We start from the raw sequence: 13,765 nt of genomic DNA on the forward strand, positions 1-13,765 counted from the left end.
TGATATGGATCGCTGGCTAGCTAGCTAACGTTAGCTACCCGCGGGACGACCCGCACATCAGTACTAGCTAACTAATATTAGCTAGCTAGTGGTGATGCGCCGGTATGGCGGGTTCGGGTAAGCTTATTAGAAAATATGACGGGTTCGGGCGGACGGTACCAAAAGTGACAAAGCAGCGCTCCGAGTGAGTCATACATAACTTACAGAAACCTGGCGTGCAGTAGGCTATGCTGTGTATTACCAGTCCACCTCTCCCTCTCTCTCTCTCTCTCTCTCTCTCTCTCTCTCTCTCTCTCTCTCTCTCTCTCTCTCTCTCGCTCTCTCTGTCTCTCTTGCTCTCTCTGTCTCTCCCTCTCTCTCTCTGTCTCTCTCTCTCCCTCTCTCTCTCTCTCTCTCCCTCTCTCTCTGTCTCTCTTGCTCTCTCTCTCTCTCCCTCTCCTGCTCTCTCTCTCTCTCTCTCTGTCTCTCTCCCCCTCTCCTTCTCTCTCTCCCTCTCTCTCTCTCTCTCTCTCTCTCTCTCTCTCTCTCTCTCTCTCTCTCTCTCTCTCTCTCTCTCTCTCTCTCTCGCAAACACGCACGCGCAAGCAGCTTCGTCATCATTGTTGTCGTTGCATGTGTTTTGAGGTGTTGATTAACACTGTTGTCCATGACATCAACATGTGTTGCACGTGATGGCACGTAGTATCATGTGCAACACGTTTTATACAAACCCCAATTCCAATGAAGTTGGGACGTTGTGCAAAACGTGAATAAAAACAGAATACAATGACTTGCAAATCCTTTTCGACCGATATTCTATTGAATACGCTACAAAGACAAGAGATTTAATGTTAAAACTGATAAACTTTATTGTTTTTTTTTGCAAATATTCCCTCATTGTGAATTTGATGCCTGCAACACGTTCCAAAGAAGCTGGGACAGGGGCAACAAAAGACTGGGAAAGTTGAGGAATGCTCAAAAAACACCTGTTTGGAACATTCCACAGGTGAACAGGTTCATTGGAAACAGGGGAGTGTCATGATTGGGTATAAAAGGAGCATCCCCGAAGCAAGGATGGGGCGAGGGTCACCACTTTGTGAACAACTGCGTGAGCAAATAGTCCAACAGTTTAAGAACGTTTCTCAACGTACAACTGCAAGGAATTTAGGGATTTCATCATCTCCAGTCCATAATATCATCACAAGATTCAGAGAATCCGGAGAAATCTCTGCACATAAGCGGCAAGGCCCAAAACCAACACTGAATGCCCGTGACCTTCGACCCCTCAGGCCACACTGCATTAAAAACCGACATCATTGTGTAAAGGATCTTACCACGTGGGCTCAGGAGCACTTGGGAAAACCATCGTCAGTTAACACAGTTGGTCGCTACATCTACAAGTGCAAGTTAAAACTCTACCATGCAAAGCCAAAGCCAGATATCAACACCACCCAGAAACGCCGCTGGCTTCTCTGGCCCGAGCTCATCTGAGATGGACTGACGCAAAGTGGACAAGTGTGCTGTGGTCTGACGAGTCCACATCTCACATTGTTTTTGGAAATCATGGACGTTGTGTCCTCCGGGCTAAAGAGGAAAAGGACCATCCAGACTGTTATCAGCCCAAAGTTCAAAAGCCAGCATCTGTGATGGCATGGGGGGTGTGTTAGTGCCCATGGCATCATGGGTAACTTGCACATCTGTGAAGGCACCATTAATGCTGAAAGGTACATACAGGTTTTGGAGCAACATGTGCTGCCATCCAAGCGAGGTCTTTTTCAGGGACGTCCCTGCTTATGTCAGCAAGACACTGCCAAGCCACATTCTGCACGTGTTCCACCAGCGGGGCTTCGTAGTAAAAGAGTGCGGGTACTGGACTGGCCTGCCTGCAGTCCAGACCTGGCCACCATTGAACATGTGTGGCGCATTATGAAGCGCAAAATACGACAACGGAGACCCGACTGTTGAGCAACTGAAGTCGTACATCAAGCAAGAATGGGAAAGAGTTCCACCTACAAAGCTTCAACAACTAGTGTCCTCAGTTCCCAAACGCTTATTGAGTGTTGTTAAAAGGAAAGGTGGTGTAACACAGTGGTGAACATGCCCCTGCCCCAGCTTCTTTGGAATGTGTTGCAGGCATCAAATTCAAAATGAGTGAAAAAAAAAACAAGAAAGTTTATCAGTGTGAACATTAAATATCTTGTCTTTGTAGTGGATTCAATTGAATATAGGTCGAAAAGGATTTGTAAATCATTGTATTCTGTTTTTATTTACGTTTTACACAACGTCCCAACTTCATTGGTATTAGGGTTTGTAGATGTATAAATTGGACCTTCTATAACACCAATTCAAAGAAAATTGAAAATGAATAGACAGCTATGGCCTAACTAGCCGTTAGCTCAAATCTGCTCGGAATCATATCTATATTGATTGGACACAGTAGGGCACATTGTTGGGCATAATTTCATCACCAATTACCAAAATTTTGATAATTAAAAAAGTGGACTTTACAATTTGATTGATTTCAAAATAAAATAATATCGTGTGTGTGTGTGTGTGTGTGTGTGTGTGTGTGTGTGTGAGATGGCCCGGCGGCCTGTCCAGGGTGTCTCCCTGCCTGCCGCTCAATGACTGCTGGGATAGGCTCCATCATCCCCGCGACCCTGACAGCAGGATAAGCTGTTTGGATGGATGGATGGATGGATGGATGGATGATGCCACGTTTGATGACCGCCTCTCTAATAGCGAGTTCATGCACAGCACTGACAATATTTGGCCAAATACAGATGGCAAATCTAAACTTTTGGACGAAGTGATAACAGAGATGATTGTTAGTGACAACCAACCTTTCACAGTGGTGTCTGATGCTGGCTTCAAGCTCCTCGTGGCGGTAGCTGAATCAAGATATACACTGAAAAGCAAAAAGTATTACCACACAGAAATGATGGAAGAAATTTGATGCAAGGTTGTAAAGAAGATAAAAAACTTACCGATAACTGATATTGGTATTTGTCCCTGGAAAAAAAAGAAATATCGGTCGACCCCTAATTAGGATGCAGGAAGATGGCCTGAAGAAATGTCTTTCCAGGGCAGCACTGATGGTATGAATGGCAAAAGGGTGGAAAAGATTGATCAAATGTGAATGGAAAATATCAAGACTTTTTCAATTCATGATAACCTATGGATTCAAAAATAGTCAATATTAAAGCTTGAATCGGGCCTGAAAATTCTGACCCAGCCATGGCTTGACAACATTCTATTCAAGCCCAACCACCAACATCAATAAAGTTTGAAACTGAACTTCATTACAGCCCAACATTTTCTTACAAATGGCATTTTCCCATTGACGAGGGGAAAAAAAGCTTCCTCATTAACTCTTACGTTGATGTTGACCAAGAACAGGCCTTGAAAACATTCTTAAAATAGCCTGAAACAAAGGCCACATAAAATAATTTCATCCATCCATCCGTTATCCAAAGCACTTATCCTGGTCTGAGGGTCGTGGGGATGCTGGAGTAATCAAAAATGTGTATTGATCACGATAACGGGTATGGAGCAGGACATTGGACAATTTTGTAGTTTGATTACACTCAGTCTAAAAGAAATATGAGTCTTCCAGGCCTATAAAATAAATGTTCTAGCCTTAGGTTTACAACAGGCTGTATAACTAGGTTATCAGAAAAAAAATATTAGTATAAAGCAGGTCTGAGGAAGAAACTTATAATTTTTTTGGGGGGCACAAATGAAAAAGTATGGGTTTGTTTTTTTGGGGGGGGGTGTCTTTTAAAACTCTCGATTAGAATACATTCTGGTTGTTTTTGAGTATGAAATACTTCACTTACAAGTCTTTATTGCTTAGAACTTTATTTAAAGCATCCAGTAATGCACTTTTTCTCTCACCTCCAGACTTCCAGTTGGTCTTAGTTTCTAAAGAGAAGATTCACTCTGTGAAGCAGGAGTGGAGCCCCAGTCTGGTCCAGGAGGATCCAGATCTCCCACATATTAAAGTGGAACAGGAGAAACTCTTGATCAGCCAAGAGGGAGAGCAGCTTCAAAAACAGGAGGAGACTGATATCAAGTTTCCATTCACTCCTGTCCCTGTAAAGAGTGGACATGATGAAGAGAAACCTCATTCCTTACAGCGTCATCAAAGCCAAACTGAGGAGGACAAACAGGCAAAGCCATCAGACAATACTTCAACTCAACAGGTGAAAACAGAACTTGATGGAGAGGACTTTGGATTGTCAGAACCAGCCAGTAACCTAGATCAGGATGGTGATTTAGAACCAGCTAGTAATGGTGAGTCCATCTCTTCAGACTATTTTGAAAGTGAGACTGAAGACAGTGATGATGACAGGAACAAAATGAGAGAATCTCGGTCCTGTTTAGATACAAAAGATAACAATGATGGAAGTCATCAGCGATCTATCAAGAAAAAAGGTTTATTTGCTCCATCTGTGGCAAAGTGTTTACTCACAGAACAGATATGCTGAGACACATGAGAATACATACAGGAGAGAAGCCATTCACTTGCTCAGTTTGTGGTAAAGGGCTTTCTCATAATGGAAATATGCAGAAGCACATGAGAACACATACAGGAGAGAAGCCATGGGTTTAGTAGAAGTGAACATTTGAACACAGGAAAACACATATTGCAGATAAGGCCTTTAGTTGTTCAGTCTGTGGCAAAAGGTTTCTCAAAAAAGAATATGCAGACACACATGAAAACACACACAGGAGAGAAACATTTTAGCTGACAGTTTGTGGGGAAATATTTTCTCAAAGAAGAAAAATGCAGACACATGAGAATACATACAGGAGAGAAACCTTTCACCTGCTCAGTTTGTGGTAAAGGCTTTACTCAAAATGGAAATATGCAGGCACACATGAGAACACATGCAGGAGAGAAGCCATTAAGTCGTACAGTCTGTGATAAAGGGTTTTCTTAAAATAACACTTGTGCAGATATACATAAGAATGCATACAAGAGAGAAACCTTATAGTTGTACTACCTGTGATAAAGGGTTTCTTACAAGCGACCAATTGAAGACACGTAGGAATACATACAGGAGAGAAATCATTTGCTTGCTCAGTCTGTGGCAAAAGGTTTTCTCAAAGAGGAGATGTGCAGACCCATAAGAACGCATATAGGAGAGAAACCTTTCATTTGTTCAGTTTGTGTTAAAGGGTTTTAACAATTTTGTAGTCGTAATCGGACAATTTTGTAGTCTGATTACACTCAGTCTAAAAGAAATAGGAGTCTTCCAGGCCTATAAAATAAATGTTCTAGCCTTAGGTTTACAACAGGCTGTATAACTAGGTTATCAGAAAAAAAATATTAGTATAAAGCAGGTCTGAGGAAGAAACTTATAATTTTTTTGGTGGGCACAAATGAAAAAGTATGGGTTTGTTTTTTTGGGGGGGGTGTCTTTTAAAACTCTCGATTAGAATACATTCTGGTTGTTTTTGAGTATGAAATACTTCACTTACAAGTCTTTATTGCTTAGAACTTTATTTAAAGCATCCAGTAATGCACTTTTTCTCTCACCTCCAGACTTCCAGTTGGTCTTAGTTTCTAAAGAGAAGATTCACTCTGTGAAGCAGGAGTGGAGCCCCAGTCTGGTCCAGGAGGATCCAGATCTCCCACATATTAAAGTGGAACAGGAGAAACTCTTGATCAGCCAAGAGGGAGAGCAGCTTCAAAAACAGGAGGAGACTGATATCAAGTTTCCATTCACTCCTGTCCCTGTAAAGAGTGGACATGATGAAGAGAAACCTCATTCCTTACAGCGTCATCAAAGCCAAACTGAGGAGGACAAACAGGCAAAGCCATCAGACAATACTTCAACTCAACAGGTGAAAACAGAACTTGATGGAGAGGACTTTGGATTGTCAGAACCAGCCAGTAACCTAGATCAGGATGGTGATTTAGAACCAGCTAGTAATGGTGAGTCCATCTCTTCAGACTATTTTGAAAGTGAGACTGAAGACAGTGATGATGACAGGAACAAAATGAGAGAATCTCGGTCCTGTTTAGATACAAAAGATAACAATGATGGAAGTCATCAGCGATCTATCAAGAAAAAAGGTTTATTTGCTCCATCTGTGGCAAAGTGTTTACTCACAGAACAGATATGCTGAGACACATGAGAATACATACAGGAGAGAAGCCATTCACTTGCTCAGTTTGTGGTAAAGGGCTTTCTCATAATGGAAATATGCAGAAGCACATGAGAACACATACAGGAGAGAAGCCATGGGTTTAGTAGAAGTGAACATTTGAACACAGGAAAACACATATTGCAGATAAGGCCTTTAGTTGTTCAGTCTGTGGCAAAAGGTTTCTCAAAAAAGAATAAGCAGACACACATGAAAACACACACAGGAGAGAAACATTTTAGCTGACAGTTTGAGGGGAAATATTTTCTCAAAGAAGAAAAATGCAGACACATGAGAATACATACAGGAGAGAAACCTTTCACCTGCTCAGTTTGTGGTAAAGGCTTTACTCAAAATGGAAATATGCAGGCACACATGAGAACACATGCAGGAGAGAAGCCATTAAGTCGTACAGTCTGTGATAAAGGGTTTTCTTAAAATAACACTTGTGCAGATATACATAAGAATGCATACAAGAGAGAAACCTTATAGTTGTACTACCTGTGATAAAGGGTTTCTTACAAGCAACCAATTGAAGACACGTAGGAATACATACAGGAGAGAAATCATTTGCTTGCTCAGTCTGTGGCAAAAGGTTTTCTCAAAGAGGAGATGTGCAGACCCATAAGAACGCATATAGGAGAGAAACCTTTCATTTGTTCAGTTTGTGTTAAAGGGTTTTAACAATTTTGTAGTCGTAATCGGACAATTTTGTAGTCTGATTACACTCAGTCTAAAAGAAATAGGAGTCTTCCAGGCCTATAAAATAAATAGTCTAGCTTTAGGTTTAGAACAGGCTGTATAACTAGATCATCAGAAAAAAAATTATTAGTATGAAGTAGGTCTGAGAAAGAGACTTTATCATTTTTTTTGGTGGGCACAAATGAAAAAGTGTGGGTTTAATTTTTTTTGGGGGGGGTCTTTTAAAACAACGTCTTGATTAGAATACATCCTGGTTGATTTTGAGTATTAAATACTTAATTTAAAGCATCCAGTAATTAATTTTTTCTCTCGCCTCCAGACATCCAACAGCTCATAGTTTCTAAAGAGGAGGTTCACTCTGTGAAGCAGGAGTGGCACCCCAGTCTGGTCCAGGAGGAGCCAGATCTCCCACACATTAAAGTGGAACAGGAGAAACTCTTGACCAGCCAAGAGGGAGAACACCTTCAAAAACAGGAGGAGACTGATATCAAGTTTCCATTCACTCCTGTCCCTGTAAAGAGTGGACATGATGAAGAGAAACCTCATTCCTTACAGCGTCATCAAAGCCAAACTGAGGAGGACAAACAGGCAAAGCCATCAGACAGCACTTCAACTCAACAGATGAAAACGGAACTTGATGGAGAGGACTTTGGACTGTCAGAACCAGCCTGTAACCTAGATCAGGATGGTGATTTAGAACCAACTCGTGATGGTGAGTCCATCCCTTCAGACTATTGTGAAAGTGAGACTGAGGACAGTGATGATGACCTGAACAAAACTAGAGAACCTCAGTCCAGTTTGCATACAAAAGATGACAATGATATAAGTCATCAGAGATCTATTAAGAAACAATGTTTCGCTTGCTCAGTCTGCGGCAAAGCGTTTACTCAAAGAAGAGATATGCTGAGACACATGAGACTACATACAGGAGACAAGCCATTCACTTGCACAGTTTGTGGTAAAGGGCTTTCTCATAATGGAAATATGCAGAATCACATGAGAACACATACAGGAGAGAAGCCGTTTAATTGCACACTCTGTGGTAATAAGTTTACTAGACGCGAACATTTGAAGAGACACATGAGAATACATACAGGAGAGAAGCCGTTTACTTGCTCAGTTTGTGATAAAGGATTTCTTCAAAAGGTAAATCTGCAGTTACACATGAGAACCCATACAGGAGAGAAACCATTCAGTTGCACAGTCTGTGGTAAAGGGTTTAGTAGAATGGAACAGTTGAGGACACATAGGAAAACACATACAGGAGAGAAGCCCTTTAGTTGCTCAGTATGTGGTAAAACGTTTTCTCTAAAAAGAACTATGCAGACACACATGAGAACACATACAGGAGAGAGACCCTTTAGTTGCTCAGTTTGTGGTAAAATGTTTTCTCAAAGAGGAGAAATGCAAAGACACATGACAACTCATACAGGAGAGAAGTCCTTTAGTTGCTCAGTATGTGGTAAATGGTTTTCTCAAAATAGAAATATGCAGACACACATGAGAACGCATACAGGAGAGAAACCTTTTAAATGCTCAGTGTGTGGTGAAGAGTTTTCTGAACGAAGAAAAGTGAAGAGACACCTAACAACACATACAGGAGAGAAGCCATTCACTTGCTCAGTTTGTGGTAAAGGGTTTGCTTTAAATGGCAATATGAAGGCACACATGAGAACACACACAGGAGAGAAGCCATTCAGTTGCTCAGTGTGTGGTAAAGAGTTTTCTGAACGAGGAAAAGTGAAGAGACACCTAAGAACACATACCCTTTAGTTAGTTTACCTTACCCTTTAGTTTAGTTGGTTTGCAGACCTTTAGTTAGTTAGTTTATAAAAGCCCTTTAGTTGCTCAGTCTGTGGTAAAGGGTTTTCTTAAAAAAAAAAAGATATGGTGAAACATGAGAATACATACAGGAGAGAAACCTTTCTCTTGCTCGGTTTATGGTAAATGGTTTTCTCAAAATGGAAATATGCAGACACACATGAGAAGACATACAGGTAAGAAACCGTATAGTTGCACAGTCTGCGGTGAAGGGTTTTGTGGAAGCGATCAATTGAAGACACGTGAGAATACGTATGGGTGAGAAATCATTTGCTTGCTCAGTCTGTGGCAAAAGGTCTTGTCAAAGAGGAGGTGTGCAAACCCATAAGAACGCATACAGGAGAGAAACCTTTCATTTGTTCAGTTTGTGGTAAAGGGTTTTCTCCAAAAAAAAAACTTGTGCAGACAAACGTGAAAATACATACAAGAGACAAAATCCCTGTTTGTGTCAAGACTGGTGAATGTTTTCAGCAGAACTATTAGACAAAACACATGACATATCACAGAGAAGAAAACTGGATTACTTGGCTCAGCTTGTGGAAGAAAAAAAACTGGTCACATGCCGTGATCAGATCATCATTTGAGTGGAGCGAAGGAAGAAAGCCGATCTTATTTTACAATGGAAATTTTTCAAACATATCTGGGGGATAATATCAGTACATTTGAATAAAATACAGACCGAAAAAAGGTACCATTGGGTACCAGTACCAAATTCCAGGTACTGGTATCAGTTCAAATGTGAACCTCTCTCTCTCTTAAAATATTCCTCTCACCCTTTTATTTCGGGTGGTGTGTGTCTTCCTCAAGCTCGGATCCTGTACCAGAGGCCTGGGAGTTTTAGGGTTCTGCACAATATCTTAGCTGTTCCTTGCTTGGATCACGCTGTTCTGGACAGAGACCTCATGTTCCTGCAATCTGCCGGAGTCACTCTCCCAGTTTGGGGGTCACAACCCCTAGTGCTCCTATTACCACTGGGACTACTGTGGATTTCACCTTCCACATCCGTTCTAGTTCTTCCCTGAGCCCTTGGTATTTCTCCAGCTTCTCATGTTCTTTCTTCCTGTTGTTGCCGTCACTTGGGATTGCTACATCGATGGCTACTGCTGTCTTCTGTTCCTTGTTGACCACAACAATGTCTGTTTGGTTAGCCAGCACCTGCTTATCAGTTTGGAACTTGAAGTCCCACATGATCTTAGCTCTGTCATTCTCAACCACCTTTGCCGGTGTCTCCCATTTGCACTTGGGGACTTCCAGTCAGTATTCAGTACAGATATTCCTGTACACTATCCCAGCCACTTGGTTATGCCTTTCAGTGTGCTAGTATTTTGCACCCTGCTACTAAGTGCTGGACTGTCTCGGGGGCATCTTTGCACAGCCTGCATCTTGGGACTTGTCTGGTGTGGTAGACCCCTGCCTCAACCGATCTGGTCCTGAGTGCCTGTTCTTGTGCTGCTATGATCAAAGCCTCTGTGCTGTCCTTCAGTCCAGCCTTTTCTAGCCACTGCTAGGATTTCTTGATATCAGCTATGTCTTCTATCTGTCGATGGTACATCCCATGGAGGGGCTTGATCTTCCATGATACCTCCTCCTCGTCTTCTTCCTCTGCACTCTCTTCTGCTGCCTGAGGTACTCAGTAGTTCATGCTGAGGGGCCGTCTTTCTGATGTACTCATGGATGTTCCTTATTTCATCCTGGATAGTGGCCCTGACACTCACTAACACTCGGCCCCCATCGTATCGCTTATCATAGAGTCTCAGACTGTTAGACTGTGGGTGGAACCCTCTGTGCATTGTGAGGAGTTTCCATGCCCTGGTATCTGTGGCCTTTATCTCCTCTGGTGATTTCCCATGTGTGTGTGTGTGGGGGGGAATCACCAGAGATGAGGAGCTTCTAATTTATTAAGTGGGTTAGCACAGTGACCTTACCTTCAACTCACCAGTTCACATAAAGGTAACAAATTGACATTAACCAGATGAGGAATTCTCCCGGGAATTCATGCTTGACTTGTTTATCAGATTTAAAACAGGACATGGGACCACTTAGTGACCTTTCCAGGTTTTCTTACTGGTTGATCACAGGAAGAAGAGTTAACCTTATCTCCACACAAGACAAAGAACCCTTTCCTTTGTAAAGTACAACTTCCTCACCCCACAATATGATGGAGGCATTAATTCGAGGTGTTCGAGGTTAAATACTTTATTATCGTTTTTATCAGGACAATGACTTAAATTTATCAATTCAAACCTAATTTCTTCTGTCTATCTCGGTCTCTCTCACACACACATGCGCACACACAACAAATCCCCTGTCTGTGCCAAGTGGTGGTAACCTTATCTCAAGTCATAAATCTAAACATTCCTTTAAATGTAACTCCGTGTTTCTGTACATGTCTGAAGTGATTTGAATTAATTGTTTAACCCTCTAGTGAACCAACTAATATTACTCAGCAAACAAGTTCATCAACAATTATCTAACTCCCATGACTATCACTTAAATTGACTGCGGTTTTGATTTAAGATTTTAACTGCATTCCTGCCATGTAACTATACTGCCACCTAGTGACCATAAGTGGTTAGATCTCTGGTCAAACTATTCTGTTAACAGTATGTTATTACTTAATTTTATCATATTCTTTTTCATTTTATTTTATTTATGTTATTCATTTAGTCATCTCATAAGTTTGTAATTTTATGAGTTGTTAGTAGATAAGCTTCTGTTCATATACTAATAGTATAGGAACAGTTATTATATATAGGAATAGTGTAGGAACATCTTGCTAGTAATTAGTTTGGAATATCATTTTGGATTAGTATTTAATGTGATGGAGCCGTTACTGTTTAATTGTATGTTCTCGATGTTTTATGCAGTACACTGAAATATACTTCCCATGTTGTTACGGGTCTTAGATGGCACGTTACTGCCACCTGTTGGAATTTAGGTGGTGCTGCTTTACCGGCTGTGTATCGCTGTAGGGGCGTTGTGACCCGGATGTTGTTGCGCTCCGAGCCAGATAAAAAGAGTATGTCAGCACTCATGACTCGTCTCGTCATTTAGCACCAAAACAACTATTGGTTGGCCATGGTGTTAAACTGGGTATGTGATACCTGTGTGTATAGTCTAAGTCAAATAATCCTTTCTCCTAAGACCATGGAACTGTAACCCACATGATTACATGTACCCTGTGACGTATGTAAGTTCCACTAGTAGCCTCTAGGAGGCACACGAGCTACAGAGTTTAAACCATAAAAACAACCGTCAACTATAGAGAAGAGAGAATGAATCCGACGAGAGAAAGACTGGAAGAGAAGAGAAATACGGACATTTAGAAATACGGACAACTTTGACTATGGATACTTGAATTATTGATAGTTGAACTACGGATATTTGAACTATGACATAAAGATCCCTCCCACGAAGCTTCCTTGGTGAGCCGCTAGCCAAAGCTAAAAGTAAACAGCTTCCTGTGTTCCATGGAATCGCAGCCATTTACGTAGGATATCTTGATTTTATCCAAAGACAGATGATCTCCTGTTGAAGGAAGAAGGAAGACTCTTGTCTCTTGTGTGTTGTATGCTGCTGGAATCCTGGTGAGATAAGAGTTTAAAATCTTGAAGTCTAAAGACTGACAATTTTCGATTGGTTGCTAAGCTAACCTGGCTAAAACGTATATCTATGATCCTTAGCAGTTTCCCATATGATTCAGAGCTTTAAAACCAGTCAGGACACCCGATCCATAGGGTTTATTTGATGTAGGAATGTTAGACATTTTAATATAATAATATGCTTGTTGTTAAAAAAAACTGTAAGCTCCAGTTGCCACTAGCCACCGAGCCAACTCGGGCTACATGGCATCCATGGAAACCATAGCAACCAGCTAGACGTGAATTCACGTTGCTAGTGCCGTCTGACCGTCACGCAGCCTGGCTGTGATGACGTTGTTTTAACTGTTCTTACAGCAATAGGCTGTTGTCATTCAGCCCCATATTAGTTATATGTAGGAAATGATTTAATTCTGAGAATTTACTCTAGATTTGGGTATTTTTATTTTGTTTGTAATTGTTTGATAGAGATTGCAATTAATAAGGAATCTGTGCAATTTTGTGCAGACTGGTGTTTTAGTACCCTGAACAACCCCCCCCCTTGCTACACCTTTTGGAACCCTTGGATACCCCCTTTGGATTGCCCCCATCATAGCCCTGGATTTGGATTCATCATCATCGCCCTCTACATTAACTTGCCCCTGTGATTGTGGTAGGATCTGGACATTGCACCTTGCACAGATTGGAAGACTGAATCATTCCCCCTGTTCTTTTCTTTATTATTTTCTTTGAGTGCACTCATACTTTATTTTGGATTATTTTGTTTAAATTGTTAGTGTAGAATATGGCTGCATAAGTAATATATTAGAAGGGTATAAAATAGAATATAGATAGATATAGACAATAAATAGAATATTAGGAAGAACTTTTAAAAAGTATAATAGAGTAAAATATATATATATATATATATATAAAACACATCTAATTTAGTATTGATATTGAAATAACTTGACTTTGAACTGTTGAAATAAATTGGTTTTTTTTATTGTAAACTATACCCACGAGTGTGTGTGTTGTCTTTGGGGTGAGTACTAGAATCTGGTCTAGAAAAAAACCTACACCAATCTCCACTGACCTTAGACATTAGACTGTAAACTGTCCCTGCGCAAGCATAGGCCCATTCCCCTGTCGTGCAGGTTACAGAACGAGTGAGGAGGTGGCTCTCAACTAGTGCAGAAGTTATTCATCCGTCTTGTGACAATCCCAGAAAAGAAGGACATGTAAAGCCGGTCCAGCCTTTGTCCTTAAGTTTTAGTCTTTTTCTGTGTTTTCCCTCATTTCAATTCCCTTTTTGTTTCCGAATTTTATATCTGTTCGTAAATTCTTTCTTCCCCCCTGTTTCTCTCACCAAGCTGTGCGCATCTCAACTTATTATTTTACTCCTTTTTTTTTTTTAACAAGCCTCGTTTTCGTATCTCCCTTCAAATGAGTAAGTACATTTTTGTAGTACAAAATAAGCCTCGCGTGTGATCATTTTTGGAAGTGTTGCCATCTGGCCAACAAAACTA

At 41.0% G+C, this 13,765-nt stretch overlaps 1 protein-coding gene across 1 annotated transcript; it reads left to right on the plus strand.

Moving 5' to 3' along the window:
- The first annotated feature begins 104 nt into the window (after nucleotides 1-104).
- LOC130130954 (zinc finger protein 37-like) lies at nucleotides 105-13,428 on the plus strand. The gene is made up of 6 exons (XM_056300818.1): nucleotides 105-117; nucleotides 3,883-4,275; nucleotides 5,531-5,923; nucleotides 7,157-8,599; nucleotides 8,745-8,900; nucleotides 13,394-13,428. The coding sequence occupies exons 1-6, from the start codon at nucleotides 105-107 to the stop codon at nucleotides 13,426-13,428; spliced, it is 2,433 nt and encodes an 810-aa protein (XP_056156793.1).
- The last annotated feature ends 337 nt before the right edge of the window (nucleotides 13,429-13,765 follow it).

Source organism: Lampris incognitus, chromosome 20 (genome assembly GCF_029633865.1).
Source record: "Lampris incognitus isolate fLamInc1 chromosome 20, fLamInc1.hap2, whole genome shotgun sequence".
NCBI lineage: Eukaryota > Metazoa > Chordata > Actinopteri > Lampriformes > Lampridae > Lampris > Lampris incognitus.